General features: G+C 24.4%; 5 protein-coding genes and 4 non-coding genes across 9 annotated transcripts; 1 reads left to right on the top strand and 8 right to left on the bottom strand.

Moving 5' to 3' along the window:
- Positions 1-6: 6 nt before the first annotated feature.
- LOC103518900 (electron transfer flavoprotein subunit alpha-like) lies at positions 7-1,948 on the top strand. Its single transcript, XM_017447979.2, has one exon. The coding sequence runs from the start codon at positions 734-736 to the stop codon at positions 1,670-1,672; it is 939 nt and encodes a 312-aa protein (XP_017303468.1). The 5' UTR covers positions 7-733; the 3' UTR covers positions 1,673-1,948.
- A 222-nt stretch (positions 1,949-2,170) lies between these two features.
- Trnap-ugg lies at positions 2,171-2,244 on the bottom strand. The gene has a single exon. It is a non-coding gene; the product is annotated as a tRNA-Pro (tRNA).
- A 2,589-nt stretch (positions 2,245-4,833) lies between these two features.
- Positions 4,834-4,907, bottom strand: Trnar-acg. Its single transcript has one exon. It is a non-coding gene; the product is annotated as a tRNA-Arg (tRNA).
- A 4,248-nt stretch (positions 4,908-9,155) lies between these two features.
- Trnam-cau lies at positions 9,156-9,229 on the bottom strand. The gene has a single exon. It is a non-coding gene; the product is annotated as a tRNA-Met (tRNA).
- Positions 9,230-9,874: 645 nt separating this feature from the next.
- Positions 9,875-12,895, bottom strand: LOC108253634 (ATP-dependent RNA helicase RhlE-like). Its single transcript, XM_017447976.2, has one exon. The coding sequence runs from the start codon at positions 12,210-12,212 to the stop codon at positions 10,851-10,853; it is 1,362 nt and encodes a 453-aa protein (XP_017303465.1). The 5' UTR covers positions 12,213-12,895; the 3' UTR covers positions 9,875-10,850.
- Positions 12,896-14,984: 2,089 nt separating this feature from the next.
- Positions 14,985-15,058, bottom strand: Trnam-cau. Its single transcript has one exon. It is a non-coding gene; the product is annotated as a tRNA-Met (tRNA).
- Positions 15,059-19,011: 3,953 nt separating this feature from the next.
- Positions 19,012-25,923, bottom strand: LOC113471429 (metalloprotease TldD-like). The gene is made up of 2 exons (XM_026830568.1): positions 25,808-25,923; positions 19,012-20,727 (listed from the first exon to the last, which is right to left on the bottom strand). The coding sequence occupies exons 1-2, from the start codon at positions 25,881-25,883 to the stop codon at positions 19,340-19,342; spliced, it is 1,464 nt and encodes a 487-aa protein (XP_026686369.1). The 5' UTR covers positions 25,884-25,923; the 3' UTR covers positions 19,012-19,339.
- On the bottom strand, positions 20,784-23,228 carry LOC103518899 (ATP-dependent RNA helicase RhlE-like). Its single transcript, XM_008483980.3, has one exon. The coding sequence runs from the start codon at positions 23,119-23,121 to the stop codon at positions 21,760-21,762; it is 1,362 nt and encodes a 453-aa protein (XP_008482202.1). The 5' UTR covers positions 23,122-23,228; the 3' UTR covers positions 20,784-21,759.
- Positions 23,801-25,883, bottom strand: LOC108253635 (oligoribonuclease-like). The gene has a single exon (XM_026830569.1). The coding sequence runs from the start codon at positions 24,389-24,391 to the stop codon at positions 23,837-23,839; it is 555 nt and encodes a 184-aa protein (XP_026686370.1). The 5' UTR covers positions 24,392-25,883; the 3' UTR covers positions 23,801-23,836.
- Positions 25,924-26,504: the final 581 nt, after the last annotated feature.

The following is a 26,504-nucleotide window of genomic DNA, read 5'->3' as shown; positions in this document are numbered from 1 at the left end:
AAAATTAATATAAAACCAGATTATACTAATGTTGATATTAGCAATACTAAAATGTCAATAAATCCATTTGACGAAATAGCAATTGAATCAGCTATACGTTTACGTGAATCTTCTAATAAAATAAAAGAAATAATTGCAATATCTTGTGGCAATAAAAAATGTAAAGAAATATTACAAATAGCTATGGCAATGGGTGTTGATCGTGCGATTTTAATTGAAACAGATACAATATTACAATCTTTATCGGTAGCAAAATTACTTCAGGTTATTGTAAAAAAAGAAAATCCACAATTAGTTATCCTTGGAAAACAATCAATTGATAGTGATAATAATCAAACAGGTCAAATGTTAGCGGCATTACTTAATTGGCCGCAAGCTACTTTTGCATCTAAAATTGTTCTAAAAAAAAATAATAAAATTTTAGTTACTCAAGAAATTGAAGATGGCAAAGAAACAATTTTATTATCTTTACCAGCTATAATAACCACTGATTTAAGAATGAATGAGCCTCGTTATGTTACATTAATGAATATCATAAAAGCCAGAAAAAAAAATATTAATATATTTAAAATAGATGAATTAAATGTTAATATCAATACAGGGTTAAATATTATAAAAGTAAAAGAATCACATAAAAATAATTTAGGCATAAAAGTAAAAAATGTGATTGAATTAATTGATAAATTAAAAAATGAAGCTAAAATTATATAATTTTTTGAAGGTTTTTTAAATTATGCCGGCACTTGTAATTGCAGAACATGATAATTCTTATCTTAAAACAAGTACACTAAATACTATTACCGCCGCAACTTTGTGTAGTGATGAAATTCATATATTAATTATTGGGTATAATATTGAAAAAGTAATACTTGATGCAAAAAAAGTTAATAATATAAAAAAAATTTTATTAGTTGATTCATTATATTTTTCTAATAATCTACCGGAAAATATAGCAGCACAAATATCAGTTATAGCTTCTAATTACAGTCATATATTAGCACCAGCAACTATATATGGAAAAAATATTTTACCTCGTGTGGCCGCATTATTAAATGTAATGCAAATTTCTGAAATTACTAAAGTTTGTAACCCAAGTACTTTTGAAAGACCAATATATTCTGGAAGAATTATAGCTACTGTTCAATCCACAGATATAATAAAAGTCATTACTGTTCGTGCTACTAATTTTATTTCCGCAAAAAAAGAAGGAAATAAAGCTATTATTCATATAATTTCAAAAATTAATTATTTTAGTAATACTGCATCAATTTTTATATCTAGGGAATTAATAAAATCAAAGCGCCCGGAATTAACTTCTGCAAAAATTGTAGTCGCCGGAGGAAGAGGATTAGGTTCATCTAAAAATTTTAAAATTCTTGAGGGTCTTGCTGATAAACTTAATGCCGCTATAGGAGCATCACGAGCAGCAGTTGATGCTGGTTATATATCAAATAATTTACAAATTGGACAAACTGGAAAAATTGTAGCACCACAATTATATATTGCTATAGGCATTTCCGGTGCCATTCAACATTTATCTGGTATGAAAGATTCCAAAATAATAGTTGCTATTAATCAAGATGAAGATGCGCCTATTTTCGATATATCTGACTATGGTTTAGTTGGGGACTTGTTTGAAATTATACCAAAATTTATAAAATATTTGAATTAAAAACTTAAAAATAAAAATTATATTTGTTAAAATTTCTTATACAAAAAAAATAATCTGCCTAGTGATACCTTTACAAAATTATAACAATAAATTATATTCATATTTTTATAAAACAATCGATTTTTTTTTATATATAAAATTTTACATTTTTACTAATAGACTAATATGTAAATACTTATAAAATGCATGGTTTATAACAATTTTTTTATAATAAAATTATATAAAATTATAAAATCTTTCAAAAGTATTTAATGTTTTTAAAAATACTATATCAAATTTCTTTCTAAAATACTTTAATTAATTTTTATTAAATATAATAAATTTTAAGAAGACCTAAAAAACATTTTTATAGATTTTAAATAATTTCTTGAACAAAAAATACATTTTAAATTTATTTTTATTAAATTTATAAAAATATTACATTTATATTTTTTATAATATCAATTTAATAAATTTAATAATATAATATTTCATAATTAAAATTATAAAATTATATTATCGGAGTACTAGGATTTGAACCTAGGACCCTCTGGTCCCAAACCAGATGCGCTACCAGACTGCGCTACACTCCGCTATTTTCACAATAATACTTATTTATATTATATTTGTCAATATTTAAAATTTTAAAGACATTAATATAATTTTATTTTATTACTTTTAATTCCTAATATTACATTTCCCAATCCAGTACCTATAGATACACCTAATTTTTTGAAAAATTTTTCAGAAAAATTATCTGTTTCAGTATAATTAACAATTCTTTTTTGTTTTAAAACATTATTAGCAACACTGAAAACTGTCCCATAATCATCAACCAATCCAAGTTCAATCGCTTGACTGCCAGTCCAAAATATACCAGAAAAAATATCTGGAGACTTTTTTAATCTATTTCCTCTACCAGTACATACAGAATCTATAAACTGCTTATGAATATCATGTAATATTTTTTCAATATATTTTTTTTGTTTAAAATCAAGAGGACTAAATGGATCTAAAATACCCTTATTTTTACCGGATATTAACAATCTTCTTTCAATTCCTAATTTATTCATTAATCCTGTAAAACCAAAGTTATCCATTAATACTCCAATTGATCCAACAATACTAGATTTATTTACATAAATTTTATCTGCAGCAGAAGCAATATAATAACTTCCAGATGTACAAATTTCTTCTACTACCGCATATAATGGTTTACTTGGATATATTTTTTTTAAACGCATTATTTCATCATAAATAAGACTAGCTTGTACTGGAGTTCCTCCGGGGCTATTTATACGTAATATAACTCCTACAGAATTATTAGAAGAAAAAGCTTTATCTAATGCTGGTATAATTCTCTCAGCGGAACTATATGTATCTGGTTGAACTATATTTTTAACATCTATTAAAGCTGTATGTTTAATTTTTATTTTATTATTAGAAAAATAAAACATATTGAAAATAATATATATTATTAGTATAAAAGAAAATATTTTAAAAAAAATTCCCCAACGATGTTTTGATTGTTGTTGACGAATATTAAACATTACTACTTTTTCTAAAGTATCTTTTTCCCAATTATTTTTATTTATATTTGATTCTATTCCTATTTTTTTTTCGTTATCCATTTTTAATTTAATAGTTTAGTTATAAAAAATAAAAAATTTTATTTTTTTAATAAATTTTCTAAAAATTTTTTACACTCTAATGGTAATGATGATTTTAATTTTGTTATTTTTCTGTCTTTTGGATGAAAAAAGGTAATTTGAGAAGCGTGTAGAAACATTCTATTAAAAGAATTTTTTGATTTTTTTAAAGCTTTATTTAAAAAAAAATTACCATATTTATTATCTCCAACAACAGAAAAACCAATTTTTGATAAATGAACACGTATTTGATGAGTGCGCCCAGTTTTTAATTCTGCTTCTAATAATGTATATTTTTTTCCATAATTACATTTTAAAGAAAAAATTGTATGAGATGCTTTTCCTCCATTTTCTATAACTGTTACTCGTCTATTTCCATCTTTAGAAATATATTTATGAAGCGAATATTTAATATGTTGACGTTTATTAATCCAATTTCCATTTACTAATACTAAATAGCGCTTATCAATATAACCAGATCGCATTTGTTCATGAAGATTAATTAAAGCGATTCGTTTTTTAGCTAATAATAATATACCAGAAGTATCACGATCTAAACGATGTACTAATTCTAAAAATTTTAATTTTGGCCTTAATATTCTTAGTTGTTCTATAATACCACAACTAATACCAGATCCTCCGTGAACAGCAATACCAGATGGTTTTTCAATAATAAGTAAATAATTATCCTCTAATAATATTTTAAATTTTATATTAACAATTTTACTTACTATTTTTTTTTCAATTTTTATTGGATGTAATATTTCTATAATATCATTTTTTTTTAAACGATAAGTTTGATTAATACGGTTTTTATTAATACATACCTCTCCAGATCGTAAAATTTTATAAATATGTCCTCTAGGTACCTTATAACAAACACGTAATAAAAAATTATCAATTCTTTGACCAATATTTTCCTCAAGAATGATAAATTTTTGTATTGATATTGATGATGTAATATTATTATTTAATCCAAGAATATTCATTTAAATTTTAAAATTTTTAGAATTAGATACAATTAATTAATTTTTAATATATATAAATATATAATAATAAATTAAAATTTAATTTAAATTTTTTATTATTTAAAAAATTAAACAATTTATTTACTATAATTTTTTTTAATTAAATATAAGATTTTTAAAAAAATAGAAAAATTATAAATATAGTATAAAATGTAATTTTTAATATAAAATATTTTAGTATAAAATTTTATTTTTTTACAAAATATGCGTTAAAAATGAATTAAATTATTTTAAATAAATTAATTAAATTTTATTTTAAGAATATAAAAATTACTAAAACCTACCAAGTGTATTCTAATAAATTTGATTTGAATATATAAAAAATAATTATATAAAATATTGCGTAAATTATAACTCAACTTTTAGTCATATTTATATTTTTAAAGTGTAAATCAACCTATCTCAAAATATTTAAATAAAATTAAAAATATTATTTAATAAATATGTAAACTAAATATTTACCATAGAATATGGAGATAAAATTATGAACCAATAAATTTTATAGTGCGGCTGGCAGGAATCGAACCCACGACCTCTTGGTTCGTAGCCAAGTACTCTATCCAACTGAGCTACAGCCGCATGATCGTCTTTAATTTTTTTATTTTAGCACATTAAAAATAAATTAAAAATTATTTAATTTACTTAATAAAAATAAAAATTAAATTTTTATTTTTTATAAAATAAACTAAAAATTATTTATTAATATAACTTTTATTATTAATATGACAATTAAATCAGATAATTGGATTCATAATATGGCTAAGTATCATGGGATGATAGAGCCTTTTGTTCCTCATCAAGTAAGAGAGATTAATTCTCGTAAAATTGTTTCTTACGGAATTTCTTCATATGGGTATGATATTCGTTGCGCAAATGAATTTAAAATTTTTACAAATATTAACTCAACAATTATTGATCCAAAAAATTTTGATAATAAATTATTTGTAGATTTTGTTGGTGATGTATGTATTATTCCTCCAAATTCTTTTGTTTTAGCTCGTACTATAGAATACTTTCGTATTCCACGTAAAATATTAACTATGTGTATAGGAAAATCAACATATGCCCGCTGTGGAATTATTGTAAATGTAACACCATTTGAGCCAGAATGGGAAGGTTATGTAACATTAGAGTTTTCTAACACAACACCTTTACCCGCTAAAATTTATTCTGAAGAAGGTTGTGCGCAAGTATTATTTTTTGAAAGTGACGAAACATGTAAAACTTCTTATAAAGATAGAAACGGTAAATATCAAGGTCAAACTGGAATAAATTTACCAAAAATTTAATTTTTAAAAAATTTAAAAAATTTATTTAAATTATATTTTGATAAATATTTTTTTAAATTCAATTCAATTTAATAAATAGGGCATTTTCTACTAAATTTAGTTTATTTATAAATTAATTTATATTTGTATATGAATATTTTTAATAAATAAAATTTTTTATAAAATTTTTATTTATATAATATATATTTTTAGTAGAAATGCCATAATTTTTATACAAAATTAAATATAATTGATATAAAAATTTTTTTTTATTCAATTTATCGTTTTCGAAAATTGTCTTGCTCTACGAGCTTTTCTTAATCCAACTTTTTTTCTTTCTACCTCACGAGAATCTCTGATAACAAAACCAGCTTTCGATAAAGATGATTTTAAATTTAAATCATAATTGATTAAATGCCCTTGTAATACCATGTCTTACTGCTCCATATTGTCCAGATTCCCCTCCTCCTCGAACATTTATTTTAATATCAAAAGTTTTGGTATGTTTTGTTAATTTTAATGGTTGAGAAATTACCATTAAACCAGTTTTTCTTGAAAAATATTTATCTGCCGGAATTCTATTTATAGTCATTTTACCTGATCCAATTTTTATAAAAACACGAGCTATAGCGCTTTTACGACGACCTGTTCCATATTTATAATTAACCACTATTAATTATATTCATTTTTTAAAAATCCAATAATTTAGGTTTTTGAGCGAAATGAGGGTGATTAGAATCACTATATATATTTTAAGTTTTTTAAACATGGAATAACCCAATGGACCTTTTGGTAACATACCTTTAACTGCTTTTTGGAGTACACGACCAGGAAAATCTTCTTGCATTTTTAAAAAATTAATTTTACGAATCCCTCCAGGATACCCTGTATGATGATAATATATTTTTTAATTTCTTTTTTTCCTGTTACACATAATTTGCTTGTATTTATAACTATTATAAAATCACCTGTATCAATATGAGGCGTATATTCTGTTTTATGTTTCCCTCTTAAATAAACTGCTATTTTGCTAGCAACACGTCCTAAGATTTTATTTTTAGCATCTATTAAAAACCACATTTTATTAATTTTATAGTTTTTTTGCAGAGAAAGTTTTTTGCATTATTATTATAAATAAGTATAAATTTTTTATTATTAAAAAAAAGTTTTTTAAAAAAATTTTGTATTAATATTAATAAAACTTACCGTTAAAGTATATTAATATTATAAAAGATTTTTCTAAAAATAGAATAAAATATTTAATTTAACCATAAAGAAAATTCTTATAGAATTAGAATACATATGTAAGTATAATCTTGTATGTTTTTAATAAACACAAATTATAGTCATCTAATAATAAAATAAATAATTACCAATAAAAAAATAGACAGAAAATAGTAAGACAAATAAAAAATTATTAATTTCTAATATCCTAGAGGTGAGAAATTTAATTATTTGAAAAATTTTCAATATATCTCTAAAAACGAATTAAAAACTATTTTTAAAAAAACAAAAAATAAAAAATAATGAAAAATATTTATAAAAATTTAATTTGAATTTTATCGCTAAGTATACATTAAAATATAATTTATTATAAAATACTATTAAATTATCATTCGAAAAAATTTTTATTATATTTTATCTTTTAAAATAGAAAAAATTAAAAATTATTGATAATTTTATATTCTAGATAATGATTCTATAATCTAAGATAATTATAAACCTAAATTAAATAAAATTTTATAATCATATTAATACAAAAAATTGTGAATAAAAAAATAAAAAATTCTTCTGTTTCATTAGAAAGTAATAATTTTATAAAAAATATTATTAAAAAAGATATTATTAAAAAAACTTTTAATAATAGATATGATAAATATGGCAATAAATTACCACAAGTAATAACACGTTTTGCACCAGAACCAAATGGGTATTTACATATTGGACACGCTAAATCAATTTTTATTAATTTTGAACTTGCTTATAAATATAATGGTTTATGTAATTTACGATTTGATGATACAAATCCATTAAAAGAAAATAAAGAATATGTTAATTCTATCATTAAAACAATTAAATGGTTAAATTTTAATTGGGACAAAGTAAAAAAACGAATTTATTATGCTAGTGATTATTTTGATATATTATATAAAATAGCTGAATATTTAATTATTTCTGGAGATGCTTACGTAGATAGCCAAAATACCGAAGAAATATATATTAATCGCGGAAACTTACATGAGCCTGGTCGTAATTCTCCATTTTATAATCGATTACCCTCTGAATCATTAAATTTATTTAGAAGAATGAGATCCGGAGAATTTAAAGATGGTGCACATGTTTTAAGAGTAAAAATAAATATGAAATCAAAAAATATTAATATGCGTGATCCTATTATTTATCGTATTCGACATGTAAATCACTACAGAACTAATAACAATTGGTGTATTTATCCAATGTATGATTATGCGCATCCAATTTCAGATGCAATTGAAAACATAACTCACTCAATTTGTACATTAGAATTTCAAGATCATCGACCTTTTTATGAATGGATATTAAATAAAATTGATAAAACTAATTTTATTAAAAGACCTTTTCCAAAACAGTATGAATTTTCCAGATTAAATTTAACTCACACAATTACTAGTAAACGTAAATTATTAAAATTATTAGAAAAAAAAATTGTTGATGGGTGGGATGACCCCAGAATGCCAACTTTAATCGGTATGCGTCGTAGAGGTTATACACCAGAATCAATTAAATTATTTTGTAAACGTATTGGTGTTTCCAAATCCGATAGCTGGATTAATATAGAAATATTAGAACAAGCATTACGAGATGATTTAGATATTAAAGCACCAAGAATTATGGCAGTATTAAATCCAATTAAATTAATCATTAGTAATTTTTTAGATAATCAAGAAATTGAATGCACTGCCCCATTATTTTCGCGTCAACATACTCAATATAAAGAAAAATTAAGATATTTTCCAATCTCAAAGATTTTATGGATTGAAAGAGATGACTTTATGGAAATTCCAACTAAAAAATATTTTCGTTTATATCCCCCTATCGGTAAAAATTCTGGTAATCGTGTAAGATTACGTTACGGTTATGTTGTTGAATGTACTGGATTTAAAAAAAATAAAAATAATGAGGTTGTTGAAGTATATTGTAAATATTTTCCGGATAGCAAAAGTGGAACTAAATTATCATCAAATTATAAAGTAAAAGGAAATATTCATTGGATTAGTAAATCTCACGCATTATCTATTGAGGCTCGTTTATATGATAGACTTTTTATAGACCCTTACCCAAATATAGTAAATAATAAAGATTTTAAATTATTAATTAATCCAAATTCAAAAAAAGTAATCTCAGCTTATTTAGAACCAAATTTAAAACTTATTTTTCCTAAAAAACATGCACAATTTGAACGTCATGGATATTTTATATTAGATGATATTGATTCAAATAATAATAAAATAATTTTTAATCAATCAGTTGAACTAAAAAATAAATGGAAAAAAATGATGTAGATTTTTTTGTAAATCGGTTGCGGGAGTAGGATTTGAACCTACGACCTTCGGGTTATGAGCCCGACGAGCTACCAAACTGCTCCATCCCGCGTCATTTGAAAAAATTTTAACTTATATATATAAAATATGCAAATTTTAATTTTGAAAAATTTTTTATTAAGAAATAAATTAAAGTTAAATTATATGAATTATATGATTTATAATTTAAATGATTTATAGTATAATATTATACTAATAACTTATTACTGAGTTTATCTTATTACTAAATTTATACTTATTAAATTTTATTGATATTTAAAACATTAGATTAGATTTATTTCTTATAACTTTTATAATTTTAATATTTTTGTGTCATTTTCACATATTGATAATATAGAAAATTTATTGCCACAAACACAATGCACTAAATGTGGATATCCAGGGTGCCGACAATACGCAGAAGCAATCGCTAATAAAAAAGCAAATTATAATCAATGCCCCACTGGAGGGCGTAAAGGAATTATTAAATTAGCTAAATACTTAAATAAACCAATAATTCCATTGAATACTATATACGGAAATGAGAAATCACGATGCTGTGCTATTATTAAAGAAAATAAATGCATTGGATGTACATTATGTATACAGTCTTGTCCAGTAGATGCTATTATTGGGGCAGCTAAACATATGCATACTATTTTTTCGAAATTATGTACAGGGTGCGATCTTTGTATTAAAAAATGTCCAGTCAATTGCATATCTATGATTGAAGTTACCCCTTGTCGAACAGGATGGGATGCTTGGTCTCAAAAAAAAGCTGATGATGCACGTAAAAGATATTACCTTCGTAAAAAACGTTTATTTCATGAAAAAAAAGAAAATTATGCAAAATTAAAAAAGGCAACTATACAATTTAAAAAAAATAATAGAGAAACTCAAAAATCTTTAATTGAAATGGCTGTTAAAAGAATAAAAGAATTAAAAAATAAAGAAAATAAAAAAATTAAATAATAATTATGAATCAAAAACGTATCATCATTTTAAATAGACTTAAGAAATAATCCGAATTTAACAAGTAATCCGAATTTAACTACGAGATTTGTATATAAAACTTCATTTTAATATTAATAAAAATTATTTTATCTGAAAATACTGATTTTTGTAAATTAGGAAAAAAGTTTAAAATTATGTAAACCATATCCGTGATAAAAATATGAAAATAAATTTAAAATATAAGCAATCTAAAGTAAAATTTGCGCAAAATATAAATGAGGTTATTATTTGAATACTATTATAGAAATTCATAATAAAAATTTGCCAATATTTTGTCCAAATAAAGATATGATTCTTTGGTCTTCTCATCCTAGAATATTTCTTTTTATAGATAAAAATGGATATGCGAAATGCCCATACTGTAATACTAAATATAAATTAAATTCTAATAAAAAAGGATAATATTATGGCTGTTCAAAAAAGTAAAAAAACTCCTTCAAAAAGAGGTATGCGTCGTTCTCATAGTTTTTTATCTGAACCTCCTATTTCAATAGACATTAAAACTGGTGAAAAACATTTATATCATCACATTAGCCCTAAAGGATTTTATAAGGGGAGAAAAATTTTAAAAAATAAATTATAAATAATGATACTTTTTATATAATAAAATAAAAGCATTTATAAAAAGTACCCAAATTAAAATAAAAATAATTTTTAAAATAAATTAATTATTTATAAAATTAATAATTAATACTATTTTTGCTGGAAGCAGATATACTTGTTTTTTTAATTTGTCTATAAAAACGTTTAGTAATATTGCTTTTATTAATATTATGTGTTTTCCAATTATTATTATTAAAACGATAACGAGAATAATAAGTTCTAATCCTTTTTTTTGGCTCAAATCCATTAATTACTTCAATTGGAATTTGTTGTTTTGTAAATCTTTCAATTTTTTTAATGTTCATTCTTTCAGCGTGATTTACTAATGATACAGCAAATCCATTACGTCCTGCGCGACCAGTTCGACCAATACGATGAACATAATCTTCTGGAAATTTTGGTAAATCATAATTAAATACATGTGTTATTGCAGGAACATCAATTCCTCTAGCGGCAACATCAGTGGCAACTAAAATTTTAATTCTACCCCTTCTAAGATTTTCTAAGGTACGATTTCGTGCATTTTGATGCAAATCTCCGTGCAATGGGGCAGCTAAAAATCCAGAAATATTGAGACGATCTGCAATAATATCAGCGTCACGCTTAGTAGCAGTAAAAACAACGGCTTGACCAACTCTTTTATCGCGTAATAAATAATCTAGTAAACGATTTTTATGTAAAATATCATCAACAAATAAAATGCTCTGTGTAATATTTTTTTGTTTTTTTTCAATGCTATTTACTTTTAAAATTAATGGATCTTTAGTAATATTTTCAGCCATGTTACCAACAATACCATCAAGTGTAGCAGAAAATAACATAGTTTGTCGTGTTACTGGTGTAGCATCAACAATTTTTTCAATATCATTAATAAATCCCATATCAAGCATACGATCCGCTTCATCTAAAACTAAAATTTGAAGATGAGAAAAATTTATTTTTCCAGAATTCATATGATCTATTAAACGACCAGGTGTTGCTAATAAAATTTCAGGATTCCTAGAAAGTAATTGCATTTGTCTTAAATATGGCATTCCACCTAGAATTGAAATTGCTTTAATTTTTTTCATATATAAACCATATCTTTCAGTAGCTGCAGTTACTTGTAATGCAAGTTCTCGAGTTGGAGTTAATACTAACATCCTTGGTTGGGCAGGTTTAAAACGCAATCGTTCTTTATGAGTATAAATTTTATTATTATTTTGATTTAAATTTTTTTTCATAACAGGTATTTTATTTTTAGAAGATGCAAATTTGTGTAATGCTGGCAACATAAATGCTGCAGTTTTTCCAGAACCTGTTTGCGATGACACTATTAAATCTCTACCAGAAATGGCAGCCGGAATTGCTTGTTCTTGTACTCCTGTAGGTTTAGTATAACCAACTTTAACAAGAGCTTTAAGAACTAACTCATGCAAACCAATGGATTTAAAATTCATATATTCTTTCTTTAGAAATCATTATTTCTTTTATTTTTATAATTACTTTTTATTAAACTTTATAAATATATATTATATATTTTAAAATATATAATTAATTTAAATTTTTATGATAAAATTAATTTTGTATTTTTGGGTATTTAATTTTTTTGAAAAGTATAAAAGTATTTTTCGTAATTTTTAAGATGTTATAAAATGTTATATTATTAATCACATATAATATATGTGATTAATCACATATGGTATATGTGTATTTTAATGGTTAATATAGTTTTTAGCAATATATTAAATAAGGAATTAAATAAGGAATTAATTATATGAATGAAAATGTAAAAAATAATATTTCTATTACCCTTACTGAAGTCGCTATAAAAAAAGTTAGTCATTTAATTAAAAAAAAAGGTAATTTAAATTTAAAGTTACGAGTATTTATTCAAGGAGGTGGTTGTTCTGGATTTCAATATGGATTTATGTTTGATGAACACACAAATAAAGATGATATAATTTTTAAAAAAAATGGAATTCAATTGTTAATTGATTCAGTAAGTTATCAATATTTAATAGGATCTGAAATAGATTATAAAGATGATTTAGATGGATCTAAATTTGTAATTAAAAATCCAAATGCAGTAACTACTTGTGGCTGTGGATCATCTTTTTCTACATATAAATAGTAAAAATTTAAAAATAAAATTATAAAATGTTATTTTTATAATTATATTTTAATAAAATGTTTTCTATAATACTTTAATTCTTCAACTGATTCCAATATATCAGTTAATGCTGTATGAGCTTGTTTTTTTTTAAAACCAGATACTAATTCTGGTTTCCACCTTATACACAATTCCTTCAATGTAGATACATCTAAATTGCGATAATGAAAAAAAGATTCTAATTTTGGCATATTATGAGCCATAAAACGACGATCTTGACAACCTAAATTAAATAAAATTTTATAATCATATTAATACAAAAAATTGTGAATAAAAAAATAAAAAATTCTTCTGTTTCATTAGAAAGTAATAATTTTATAAAAAATATTATTAAAAAAGATATTATTAAAAAAACTTTTAATAATAGATATGATAAATATGGCAATAAATTACCACAAGTAATAACACGTTTTGCACCAGAACCAAATGGGTATTTACATATTGGACACGCTAAATCAATTTTTATTAATTTTGAACTTGCTTATAAATATAATGGTTTATGTAATTTACGATTTGATGATACAAATCCATTAAAAGAAAATAAAGAATATGTTAATTCTATCATTAAAACAATTAAATGGTTAAATTTTAATTGGGACAAAGTAAAAAAACGAATTTATTATGCTAGTGATTATTTTGATATATTATATAAAATAGCTGAATATTTAATTATTTCTGGAGATGCTTACGTAGATAGCCAAAATACCGAAGAAATATATATTAATCGCGGAAACTTACATGAGCCTGGTCGTAATTCTCCATTTTATAATCGATTACCCTCTGAATCATTAAATTTATTTAGAAGAATGAGATCCGGAGAATTTAAAGATGGTGCACATGTTTTAAGAGTAAAAATAAATATGAAATCAAAAAATATTAATATGCGTGATCCTATTATTTATCGTATTCGACATGTAAATCACTACAGAACTAATAACAATTGGTGTATTTATCCAATGTATGATTATGCGCATCCAATTTCAGATGCAATTGAAAACATAACTCACTCAATTTGTACATTAGAATTTCAAGATCATCGACCTTTTTATGAATGGATATTAAATAAAATTGATAAAACTAATTTTATTAAAAGACCTTTTCCAAAACAGTATGAATTTTCCAGATTAAATTTAACTCACACAATTACTAGTAAACGTAAATTATTAAAATTATTAGAAAAAAAAATTGTTGATGGGTGGGATGACCCCAGAATGCCAACTTTAATCGGTATGCGTCGTAGAGGTTATACACCAGAATCAATTAAATTATTTTGTAAACGTATTGGTGTTTCCAAATCCGATAGCTGGATTAATATAGAAATATTAGAACAAGCATTACGAGATGATTTAGATATTAAAGCACCAAGAATTATGGCAGTATTAAATCCAATTAAATTAATCATTAGTAATTTTTTAGATAATCAAGAAATTGAATGCACTGCCCCATTATTTTCGCGTCAACATACTCAATATAAAGAAAAATTAAGATATTTTCCAATCTCAAAGATTTTATGGATTGAAAGAGATGACTTTATGGAAATTCCAACTAAAAAATATTTTCGTTTATATCCCCCTATCGGTAAAAATTCTGGTAATCGTGTAAGATTACGTTACGGTTATGTTGTTGAATGTACTGGATTTAAAAAAAATAAAAATAATGAGGTTGTTGAAGTATATTGTAAATATTTTCCGGATAGCAAAAGTGGAACTAAATTATCATCAAATTATAAAGTAAAAGGAAATATTCATTGGATTAGTAAATCTCACGCATTATCTATTGAGGCTCGTTTATATGATAGACTTTTTATAGACCCTTACCCAAATATAGTAAATAATAAAGATTTTAAATTATTAATTAATCCAAATTCAAAAAAAGTAATCTCAGCTTATTTAGAACCAAATTTAAAACTTATTTTTCCTAAAAAACATGCACAATTTGAACGTCATGGATATTTTATATTAGATGATATTGATTCAAATAATAATAAAATAATTTTTAATCAATCAGTTGAACTAAAAAATAAATGGAAAAAAATGATGTAGATTTTTTTGTAAATCGGTTGCGGGAGTAGGATTTGAACCTACGACCTTCGGGTTATGAGCCCGACGAGCTACCAAACTGCTCCATCCCGCGTCATTTGAAAAAATTTTAACTTATATATATAAAATATGCAAATTTTAATTTTGAAAAATTTTTTATTAAGAAATAAATTAAAGTTAAATTATATGAATTATATGATTTATAATTTAAATGATTTATAGTATAATATTATACTAATAACTTATTACTGAGTTTATCTTATTACTAAATTTATACTTATTAAATTTTATTGATATTTAAAACATTAGATTAGATTTATTTCTTATAACTTTTATAATTTTAATATTTTTGTGTCATTTTCACATATTGATAATATAGAAAATTTATTGCCACAAACACAATGCACTAAATGTGGATATCCAGGGTGCCGACAATACGCAGAAGCAATCGCTAATAAAAAAGCAAATTATAATCAATGCCCCACTGGAGGGCGTAAAGGAATTATTAAATTAGCTAAATACTTAAATAAACCAATAATTCCATTGAATACTATATACGGAAATGAGAAATCACGATGCTGTGCTATTATTAAAGAAAATAAATGCATTGGATGTACATTATGTATACAGTCTTGTCCAGTAGATGCTATTATTGGGGCAGCTAAACATATGCATACTATTTTTTCGAAATTATGTACAGGGTGCGATCTTTGTATTAAAAAATGTCCAGTCAATTGCATATCTATGATTGAAGTTACCCCTTGTCGAACAGGATGGGATGCTTGGTCTCAAAAAAAAGCTGATGATGCACGTAAAAGATATTACCTTCGTAAAAAACGTTTATTTCATGAAAAAAAAGAAAATTATGCAAAATTAAAAAAGGCAACTATACAATTTAAAAAAAATAATAGAGAAACTCAAAAATCTTTAATTGAAATGGCTGTTAAAAGAATAAAAGAATTAAAAAATAAAGAAAATAAAAAAATTAAATAATAATTATGAATCAAAAACGTATCATCATTTTAAATAGACTTAAGAAATAATCCGAATTTAACAAGTAATCCGAATTTAACTACGAGATTTGTATATAAAACTTCATTTTAATATTAATAAAAATTATTTTATCTGAAAATACTGATTTTTGTAAATTAGGAAAAAAGTTTAAAATTATGTAAACCATATCCGTGATAAAAATATGAAAATAAATTTAAAATATAAGCAATCTAAAGTAAAATTTGCGCAAAATATAAATGAGGTTATTATTTGAATACTATTATAGAAATTCATAATAAAAATTTGCCAATATTTTGTCCAAATAAAGATATGATTCTTTGGTCTTCTCATCCTAGAATATTTCTTTTTATAGATAAAAATGGATATGCGAAATGCCCATACTGTAATACTAAATATAAATTAAATTCTAATAAAAAAGGATAATATTATGGCTGTTCAAAAAAGTAAAAAAACTCCTTCAAAAAGAGGTATGCGTCGTTCTCATAGTTTTTTATCTGAACCTCCTATTTCAATAGACATTAAAACTGGTGAAAAACATTTATATCATCACATTAGCCCTAAAGGATTTTATAAGGGGAGAAAAATTTTAAAAAATAAATTATAAATAATGATACTTTTTATATAATAAAATAAAAGCATTTATAAAAAGTACCCAAATTAAAATAAAAATAATTTTTAAAATAAATTAATTATTTATAAAATTAATAATTAATACTATTTTTGCTGGAAGCAGATATACTTGTTTTTTTAATTTGTCTATAAAAACGTTTAGTAATATTGCTTTTATTAATATTATGTGTTTTCCAATTATTATTATTAAAACGATAACGAGAATAATAAGTTCTAATCCTTTTTTTTGGCTCAAATCCATTAATTACTTCAATTGGAATTTGTTGTTTTGTAAATCTTTCAATTTTTTTAATGTTCATTCTTTCAGCGTGATTTACTAATGATACAGCAAATCCATTACGTCCTGCGCGACCAGTTCGACCAATACGATGAACATAATCTTCTGGAAATTTTGGTAAATCATAATTAAATACATGTGTTATTGCAGGAACATCAATTCCTCTAGCGGCAACATCAGTGGCAACTAAAATTTTAATTCTACCCCTTCTAAGATTTTCTAAGGTACGATTTCGTGCATTTTGATGCAAATCTCCGTGCAATGGGGCAGCTAAAAATCCAGAAATATTGAGACGATCTGCAATAATATCAGCGTCACGCTTAGTAGCAGTAAAAACAACGGCTTGACCAACTCTTTTATCGCGTAATAAATAATCTAGTAAACGATTTTTATGTAAAATATCATCAACAAATAAAATGCTCTGTGTAATATTTTTTTGTTTTTTTTCAATGCTATTTACTTTTAAAATTAATGGATCTTTAGTAATATTTTCAGCCATGTTACCAACAATACCATCAAGTGTAGCAGAAAATAACATAGTTTGTCGTGTTACTGGTGTAGCATCAACAATTTTTTCAATATCATTAATAAATCCCATATCAAGCATACGATCCGCTTCATCTAAAACTAAAATTTGAAGATGAGAAAAATTTATTTTTCCAGAATTCATATGATCTATTAAACGACCAGGTGTTGCTAATAAAATTTCAGGATTCCTAGAAAGTAATTGCATTTGTCTTAAATATGGCATTCCACCTAGAATTGAAATTGCTTTAATTTTTTTCATATATAAACCATATCTTTCAGTAGCTGCAGTTACTTGTAATGCAAGTTCTCGAGTTGGAGTTAATACTAACATCCTTGGTTGGGCAGGTTTAAAACGCAATCGTTCTTTATGAGTATAAATTTTATTATTATTTTGATTTAAATTTTTTTTCATAACAGGTATTTTATTTTTAGAAGATGCAAATTTGTGTAATGCTGGCAACATAAATGCTGCAGTTTTTCCAGAACCTGTTTGCGATGACACTATTAAATCTCTACCAGAAATGGCAGCCGGAATTGCTTGTTCTTGTACTCCTGTAGGTTTAGTATAACCAACTTTAACAAGAGCTTTAAGAACTAACTCATGCAAACCAATGGATTTAAAATTCATATATTCTTTCTTTAGAAATCATTATTTCTTTTATTTTTATAATTACTTTTTATTAAACTTTATAAATATATATTATATATTTTAAAATATATAATTAATTTAAATTTTTATGATAAAATTAATTTTGTATTTTTGGGTATTTAATTTTTTTGAAAAGTATAAAAGTATTTTTCGTAATTTTTAAGATGTTACAGTACTGTATATTATTAATCACATATAATATATGTGATTAATCACATATGGTATATGTGTATTTTAATGGTTAATATAGTTTTTAGCAATATATTAAATAAGGAATTAAATAAGGAATTAATTATATGAATGAAAATGTAAAAAATAATATTTCTATTACCCTTACTGAAGTCGCTATAAAAAAAGTTAGTCATTTAATTAAAAAAAAAGGTAATTTAAATTTAAAGTTACGAGTATTTATTCAAGGAGGTGGTTGTTCTGGATTTCAATATGGATTTATGTTTGATGAACACACAAATAAAGATGATATAATTTTTAAAAAAAATGGAATTCAATTGTTAATTGATTCAGTAAGTTATCAATATTTAATAGGATCTGAAATAGATTATAAAGATGATTTAGATGGATCTAAATTTGTAATTAAAAATCCAAATGCAGTAACTACTTGTGGCTGTGGATCATCTTTTTCTACATATAAATAGTAAAAATTTAAAAATAAAATTATAAAATGTTATTTTTATAATTATATTTTAATAAAATGTTTTCTATAATACTTTAATTCTTCAACTGATTCCAATATATCAGTTAATGCTGTATGAGCTTGTTTTTTTTTAAAACCAGATACTAATTCTGGTTTCCACCTTATACACAATTCCTTCAATGTAGATACATCTAAATTGCGATAATGAAAAAAAGATTCTAATTTTGGCATATTATGAGCCATAAAACGACGATCTTGACAAATAGTATTTCCTGACATTGGTGATTTACCATATGGTACATATTTCTTAAGAAAATTAATTAATTCAAATTCTGCCTCTGATTCTGTAATCGTTGACTTTTTAACTCGTTCAATTAACCCAGAACGTTTATGTATTCCTTTATTCCAATTATCCATATTATTCATAATAGATTCAGATTGATGAATTACATAAACTGGAGCTTGAGCTAATATATTAAGCTGCGAATCAGTTACTAAAACAGCAATTTCTATTATACGATCCTTATTTGGATGTAATCCAGTCATTTCCATATCAACCCATATTAAATTAAGCGCATTATATTGAAAATTATTCATTATTATAATACTAATTAATTATGAATAATTAATTAGTTCCTCCTACAGTAATAGAATCAATTTTTAGAGTAGGTTGACCAACTCCAACAGGTACCATTTGCCCATCTTTTCCGCATACCCCGACCCCAGGATCTAATTTCATATCATTACCAATCATAGAAACCTTTTTTAAAATATTTGGTCCATGACCAATTAATGTTGCCCCTTTCACTGGATAAGTTATTTTACCATTTTTAATTATGTAAGCTTTGCTGGCAGAAAATACAAATTTTCCATTTGTAATATCTACTTGTCCCCCACTAAAATTAGTGGCATATAAACCATTTTTAACAGATGAAATAATTTCTTCCGGATGAAATTTTCCATTTAACATATATGTATTAGTCATTCTTGGTATTGGTATATGAGCAAAAGATTCTCTTCTTGCGTTACCAGTAATAGACATATTCATAAGACGTGCATTCATAATATCTTGCATATATCCTTTTAAGATACCATTTTCAATAAGAGTAGTGCATTGAGTTGGATTTCCTTCATCATCTATATTAATAGATCCTCTTCTATTTGCGAGAGTACCATTATCAACTATAGTAATTTCTTTAGAAGCTATACGTTTACCAATACAATTAGAAAAAGCACTAGATCCTTTTCTATTAAAATCTCCCTCTAACCCATGTCCAATAGCTTCGTGTAATAAAATTCCAGGCCACCCAGGACCTAATACTACTTTCATTATACCGGCTGGAGCAGGTTTAGCCTCCAAATTAATTAAAGCTGAATTCACTGAATTAGATACGCATTTTTCCAAAATCATATCAGTAAAATAATTATAATTATAACGTCCTCCGCAACCACTATTACCTATTTCTCTTCTACCATTTTTCTCAACAATAATCGTAACGAATAATTGAACTAAAGGACGTATATCAGCCACAATTAAACCATCATTTCTTGTTATCAATATAACATCATATTCTCCAGATAAATTAGCTATTACTTTTATTACACGAGGATCTTTTAAGCGTGCTATTTTTTCAACACGCTCTAATAATTTAATTTTTTCTCGTATATTTATTGATGATATTGTGTCAGTAAATGAATATAAGGAATTAATCTTTATTTTTTTGATATTCTTAATAATTTTTATTTTTCCATTACTTTGATTTGCAATAGATCTAGTTGATTTAACAGCATTTATCAATGTATTCTTAGAAATATCATCAGAATAAAAAAAAGCAGTTTTATCACCAGAAATAGCACGTACACCAACACCTTGATTAATGGAAAAATTTCCGGTTTTAACAATACCTTCTTCTAAAATCCAATTTTCATTTTTTGTAAATTGAAAATAAAAATCAGCATAATCAACTTTATTTTTAAACATATTTCCTAATATTTTTAATAATATTTTTTCATCTCGAAATTATGTACAGGGTGCGATCTTTGTATTAAAAAATGTCCAGTCAATTGCATATCTATGATTGAAGTTACCCCTTGTCGAACAGGATGGGATGCTTGGTCTCAAAAAAAAGCTGATGATGCACGTAAAAGATATTACCTTCGTAAAAAACGTTTATTTCATGAAAAAAAAGAAAATTATGCAAAATTAAAAAAGGCAACTATACAATTTAAAAAAAATAATAGAGAAACTCAAAAATCTTTAATTGAAATGGCTGTTAAAAGAATAAAAGAATTAAAAAATAAAGAAAATAAAAAAATTAAATAATAATTATGAATCAAAAACGTATCATCATTTTAAATAGACTTAAGAAATAATCCGAATTTAACAAGTAATCCGAATTTAACTACGAGATTTGTATATAAAACTTCATTTTAATATTAATAAAAATTATTTTATCTGAAAATACTGATTTTTGTAAATTAGGAAAAAAGTTTAAAATTATGTAAACCATATCCGTGATAAAAATATGAAAATAAATTTAAAATATAAGCAATCTAAAGTAAAATTTGCGCAAAATATAAATGAGGTTATTATTTGAATACTATTATAGAAATTCATAATAAAAATTTGCCAATATTTTGTCCAAATAAAGATATGATTCTTTGGTCTTCTCATCCTAGAATATTTCTTTTTATAGATAAAAATGGATATGCGAAATGCCCATACTGTAATACTAAATATAAATTAAATTCTAATAAAAAAGGATAATATTATGGCTGTTCAAAAAAGTAAAAAAACTCCTTCAAAAAGAGGTATGCGTCGTTCTCATAGTTTTTTATCTGAACCTCCTATTTCAATAGACATTAAAACTGGTGAAAAACATTTATATCATCACATTAGCCCTAAAGGATTTTATAAGGGGAGAAAAATTTTAAAAAATAAATTATAAATAATGATACTTTTTATATAATAAAATAAAAGCATTTATAAAAAGTACCCAAATTAAAATAAAAATAATTTTTAAAATAAATTAATTATTTATAAAATTAATAATTAATACTATTTTTGCTGGAAGCAGATATACTTGTTTTTTTAATTTGTCTATAAAAACGTTTAGTAATATTGCTTTTATTAATATTATGTGTTTTCCAATTATTATTATTAAAACGATAACGAGAATAATAAGTTCTAATCCTTTTTTTTGGCTCAAATCCATTAATTACTTCAATTGGAATTTGTTGTTTTGTAAATCTTTCAATTTTTTTAATGTTCATTCTTTCAGCGTGATTTACTAATGATACAGCAAATCCATTACGTCCTGCGCGACCAGTTCGACCAATACGATGAACATAATCTTCTGGAAATTTTGGTAAATCATAATTAAATACATGTGTTATTGCAGGAACATCAATTCCTCTAGCGGCAACATCAGTGGCAACTAAAATTTTAATTCTACCCCTTCTAAGATTTTCTAAGGTACGATTTCGTGCATTTTGATGCAAATCTCCGTGCAATGGGGCAGCTAAAAATCCAGAAATATTGAGACGATCTGCAATAATATCAGCGTCACGCTTAGTAGCAGTAAAAACAACGGCTTGACCAACTCTTTTATCGCGTAATAAATAATCTAGTAAACGATTTTTATGTAAAATATCATCAACAAATAAAATGCTCTGTGTAATATTTTTTTGTTTTTTTTCAATGCTATTTACTTTTAAAATTAATGGATCTTTAGTAATATTTTCAGCCATGTTACCAACAATACCATCAAGTGTAGCAGAAAATAACATAGTTTGTCGTGTTACTGGTGTAGCATCAACAATTTTTTCAATATCATTAATAAATCCCATATCAAGCATACGATCCGCTTCATCTAAAACTAAAATTTGAAGATGAGAAAAATTTATTTTTCCAGAATTCATATGATCTATTAAACGACCAGGTGTTGCTAATAAAATTTCAGGATTCCTAGAAAGTAATTGCATTTGTCTTAAATATGGCATTCCACCTAGAATTGAAATTGCTTTAATTTTTTTCATATATAAACCATATCTTTCAGTAGCTGCAGTTACTTGTAATGCAAGTTCTCGAGTTGGAGTTAATACTAACATCCTTGGTTGGGCAGGTTTAAAACGCAATCGTTCTTTATGAGTATAAATTTTATTATTATTTTGATTTAAATTTTTTTTCATAACAGGTATTTTATTTTTAGAAGATGCAAATTTGTGTAATGCTGGCAACATAAATGCTGCAGTTTTTCCAGAACCTGTTTGCGATGACACTATTAAATCTCTACCAGAAATGGCAGCCGGAATTGCTTGTTCTTGTACTCCTGTAGGTTTAGTATAACCAACTTTAACAAGAGCTTTAAGAACTAACTCATGCAAACCAATGGATTTAAAATTCATATATTCTTTCTTTAGAAATCATTATTTCTTTTATTTTTATAATTACTTTTTATTAAACTTTATAAATATATATTATATATTTTAAAATATATAATTAATTTAAATTTTTATGATAAAATTAATTTTGTATTTTTGGGTATTTAATTTTTTTGAAAAGTATAAAAGTATTTTTCGTAATTTTTAAGATGTTATAAAATGTTATATTATTAATCACATATAATATATGTGATTAATCACATATGGTATATGTGTATTTTAATGGTTAATATAGTTTTTAGCAATATATTAAATAAGGAATTAAATAAGGAATTAATTATATGAATGAAAATGTAAAAAATAATATTTCTATTACCCTTACTGAAGTCGCTATAAAAAAAGTTAGTCATTTAATTAAAAAAAAAGGTAATTTAAATTTAAAGTTACGAGTATTTATTCAAGGAGGTGGTTGTTCTGGATTTCAATATGGATTTATGTTTGATGAACACACAAATAAAGATGATATAATTTTTAAAAAAAATGGAATTCAATTGTTAATTGATTCAGTAAGTTATCAATATTTAATAGGATCTGAAATAGATTATAAAGATGATTTAGATGGATCTAAATTTGTAATTAAAAATCCAAATGCAGTAACTACTTGTGGCTGTGGATCATCTTTTTCTACATATAAATAGTAAAAATTTAAAAATAAAATTATAAAATGTTATTTTTATAATTATATTTTAATAAAATGTTTTCTATAATACTTTAATTCTTCAACTGATTCCAATATATCAGTTAATGCTGTATGAGCTTGTTTTTTTTTAAAACCAGATACTAATTCTGGTTTCCACCTTATACACAATTCCTTCAATGTAGATACATCTAAATTGCGATAATGAAAAAAAGATTCTAATTTTGGCATATTATGAGCCATAAAACGACGATCTTGACAAATAGTATTTCCTGACATTGGTGATTTACCATATGGTACATATTTCTTAAGAAAATTAATTAATTCAAATTCTGCCTCTGATTCTGTAATCGTTGACTTTTTAACTCGTTCAATTAACCCAGAACGTTTATGTATTCCTTTATTCCAATTATCCATATTATTCATAATAGATTCAGATTGATGAATTACATAAACTGGAGCTTGAGCTAATATATTAAGCTGCGAATCAGTTACTAAAACAGCAATTTCTATTATACGATCCTTATTTGGATGTAATCCAGTCATTTCCATATCAACCCATATTAAATTAAGCGCATTATATTGAAAATTATTCATTATTATAATACTAATTAATTATGAATAATTAATTAGTTCCTCCTACAGTAATAGAATCAATTTTTAGAGTAGGTTGACCAACTCCAACAGGTACCATTTGCCCATCTTTTCCGCATACCCCGACCCCAGGATCTAATTTCATATCATTACCAATCATAGAAACCTTTTTTAAAATATTTGGTCCATGACCAATTAATGTTGCCCCTTTCACTGGATAAGTTATTTTACCATTTTTAATTATGTAAGCTTTGCTGGCAGAAAATACAAATTTTCCATTTGTAATATCTACTTGTCCCCCACTAAAATTAGTGGCATATAAACCATTTTTAACAGATGAAATAATTTCTTCCGGATGAAATTTTCCATTTAACATATATGTATTAGTCATTCTTGGTATTGGTATATGAGCAAAAGATTCTCTTCTTGCGTTACCAGTAATAGACATATTCATAAGACGTGCATTCATAATATCTTGCATATATCCTTTTAAGATACCATTTTCAATAAGAGTAGTGCATTGAGTTGGATTTCCTTCATCATCTATATTAATAGATCCTCTTCTATTTGCGAGAGTACCATTATCAACTATAGTAATTTCTTTAGAAGCTATACGTTTACCAATACAATTAGAAAAAGCACTAGATCCTTTTCTATTAAAATCTCCCTCTAACCCATGTCCAATAGCTTCGTGTAATAAAATTCCAGGCCACCCAGGACCTAATACTACTTTCATTATACCGGCTGGAGCAGGTTTAGCCTCCAAATTAATTAAAGCTGAATTCACTGAATTAGATACGCATTTTTCCAAAATCATATCAGTAAAATAATTATAATTATAACGTCCTCCGCAACCACTATTACCTATTTCTCTTCTACCATTTTTCTCAACAATAATCGTAACGAATAATTGAACTAAAGGACGTATATCAGCCACAATTAAACCATCATTTCTTGTTATCAATATAACATCATATTCTCCAGATAAATTAGCTATTACTTTTATTACACGAGGATCTTTTAAGCGTGCTATTTTTTCAACACGCTCTAATAATTTAATTTTTTCTCGTATATTTATTGATGATATTGTGTCAGTAAATGAATATAAGGAATTAATCTTTATTTTTTTGATATTCTTAATAATTTTTATTTTTCCATTACTTTGATTTGCAATAGATCTAGTTGATTTAACAGCATTTATCAATGTATTCTTAGAAATATCATCAGAATAAAAAAAAGCAGTTTTATCACCAGAAATAGCACGTACACCAACACCTTGATTAATGGAAAAATTTCCGGTTTTAACAATACCTTCTTCTAAAATCCAATTTTCATTTTTTGTAAATTGAAAATAAAAATCAGCATAATCAACTTTATTTTTAAACATATTTCCTAATATTTTTAATAATATTTTTTCATCTAAATCAAATGGTTCTAATAAAATAGAACGAGCAATATTAAGAGGATGTATGTTTTTTTCTATTATGTGAATCATAATTATTAAATTTTCATGTATTAATGTATTAAATAATATTATATTAACTTAAAATACATATTTATATTCATTTTTATAAAATTTTAATTTCAAAATTAATTATATTCTTATATTTTATTTGATATAGTATTACTATATTTTAAACTTAACATACGGGAAATTAAAATACAATTTTTAACTTGATTAATAATCGTAGAAGGAATAGGAAGCTTATTATCTAATACAGATTGTATCCACAATACATTATCATTAATATTACTATTTTTTGGGAAAGATATTTCTTTATTTTGTTCTTTCGTAAGTTTAGTATATTTATTATCATGAAACCAATGTATTATCTGTTTAGAATTACATATATTGGGTATAACTTCTCCTTCCGTTCCTTGCATTAAAAATATATCGCCCAATGATTTTTCATTATAAAAATAATCACTTAATATTTTTAAATATTCTGGATGAGTATAGGAAACAAGTCTTAATGCAGGTATTGATAAAGGTTGAATAATTTTAACTAATAAATGAGATGAATTACGAATACCAAGCATATAATATATTTCTAATAATTTTGACAATTCTGGAATTAAAATACTAATATCCATAAAAACTAAACGTTTTAATTTT

This window comes from Diaphorina citri, unplaced genomic scaffold (genome assembly GCF_000475195.1).
Source record: "Diaphorina citri unplaced genomic scaffold, Diaci psyllid genome assembly version 1.1 scaffold2426, whole genome shotgun sequence".
NCBI classification, from domain to species: Eukaryota; Metazoa; Arthropoda; class Insecta; order Hemiptera; family Psyllidae; genus Diaphorina; species Diaphorina citri.
The sequence above is the reverse complement of the archived record's forward strand: the minus strand, read 5'-3'. Positions and strand labels throughout refer to the sequence as shown.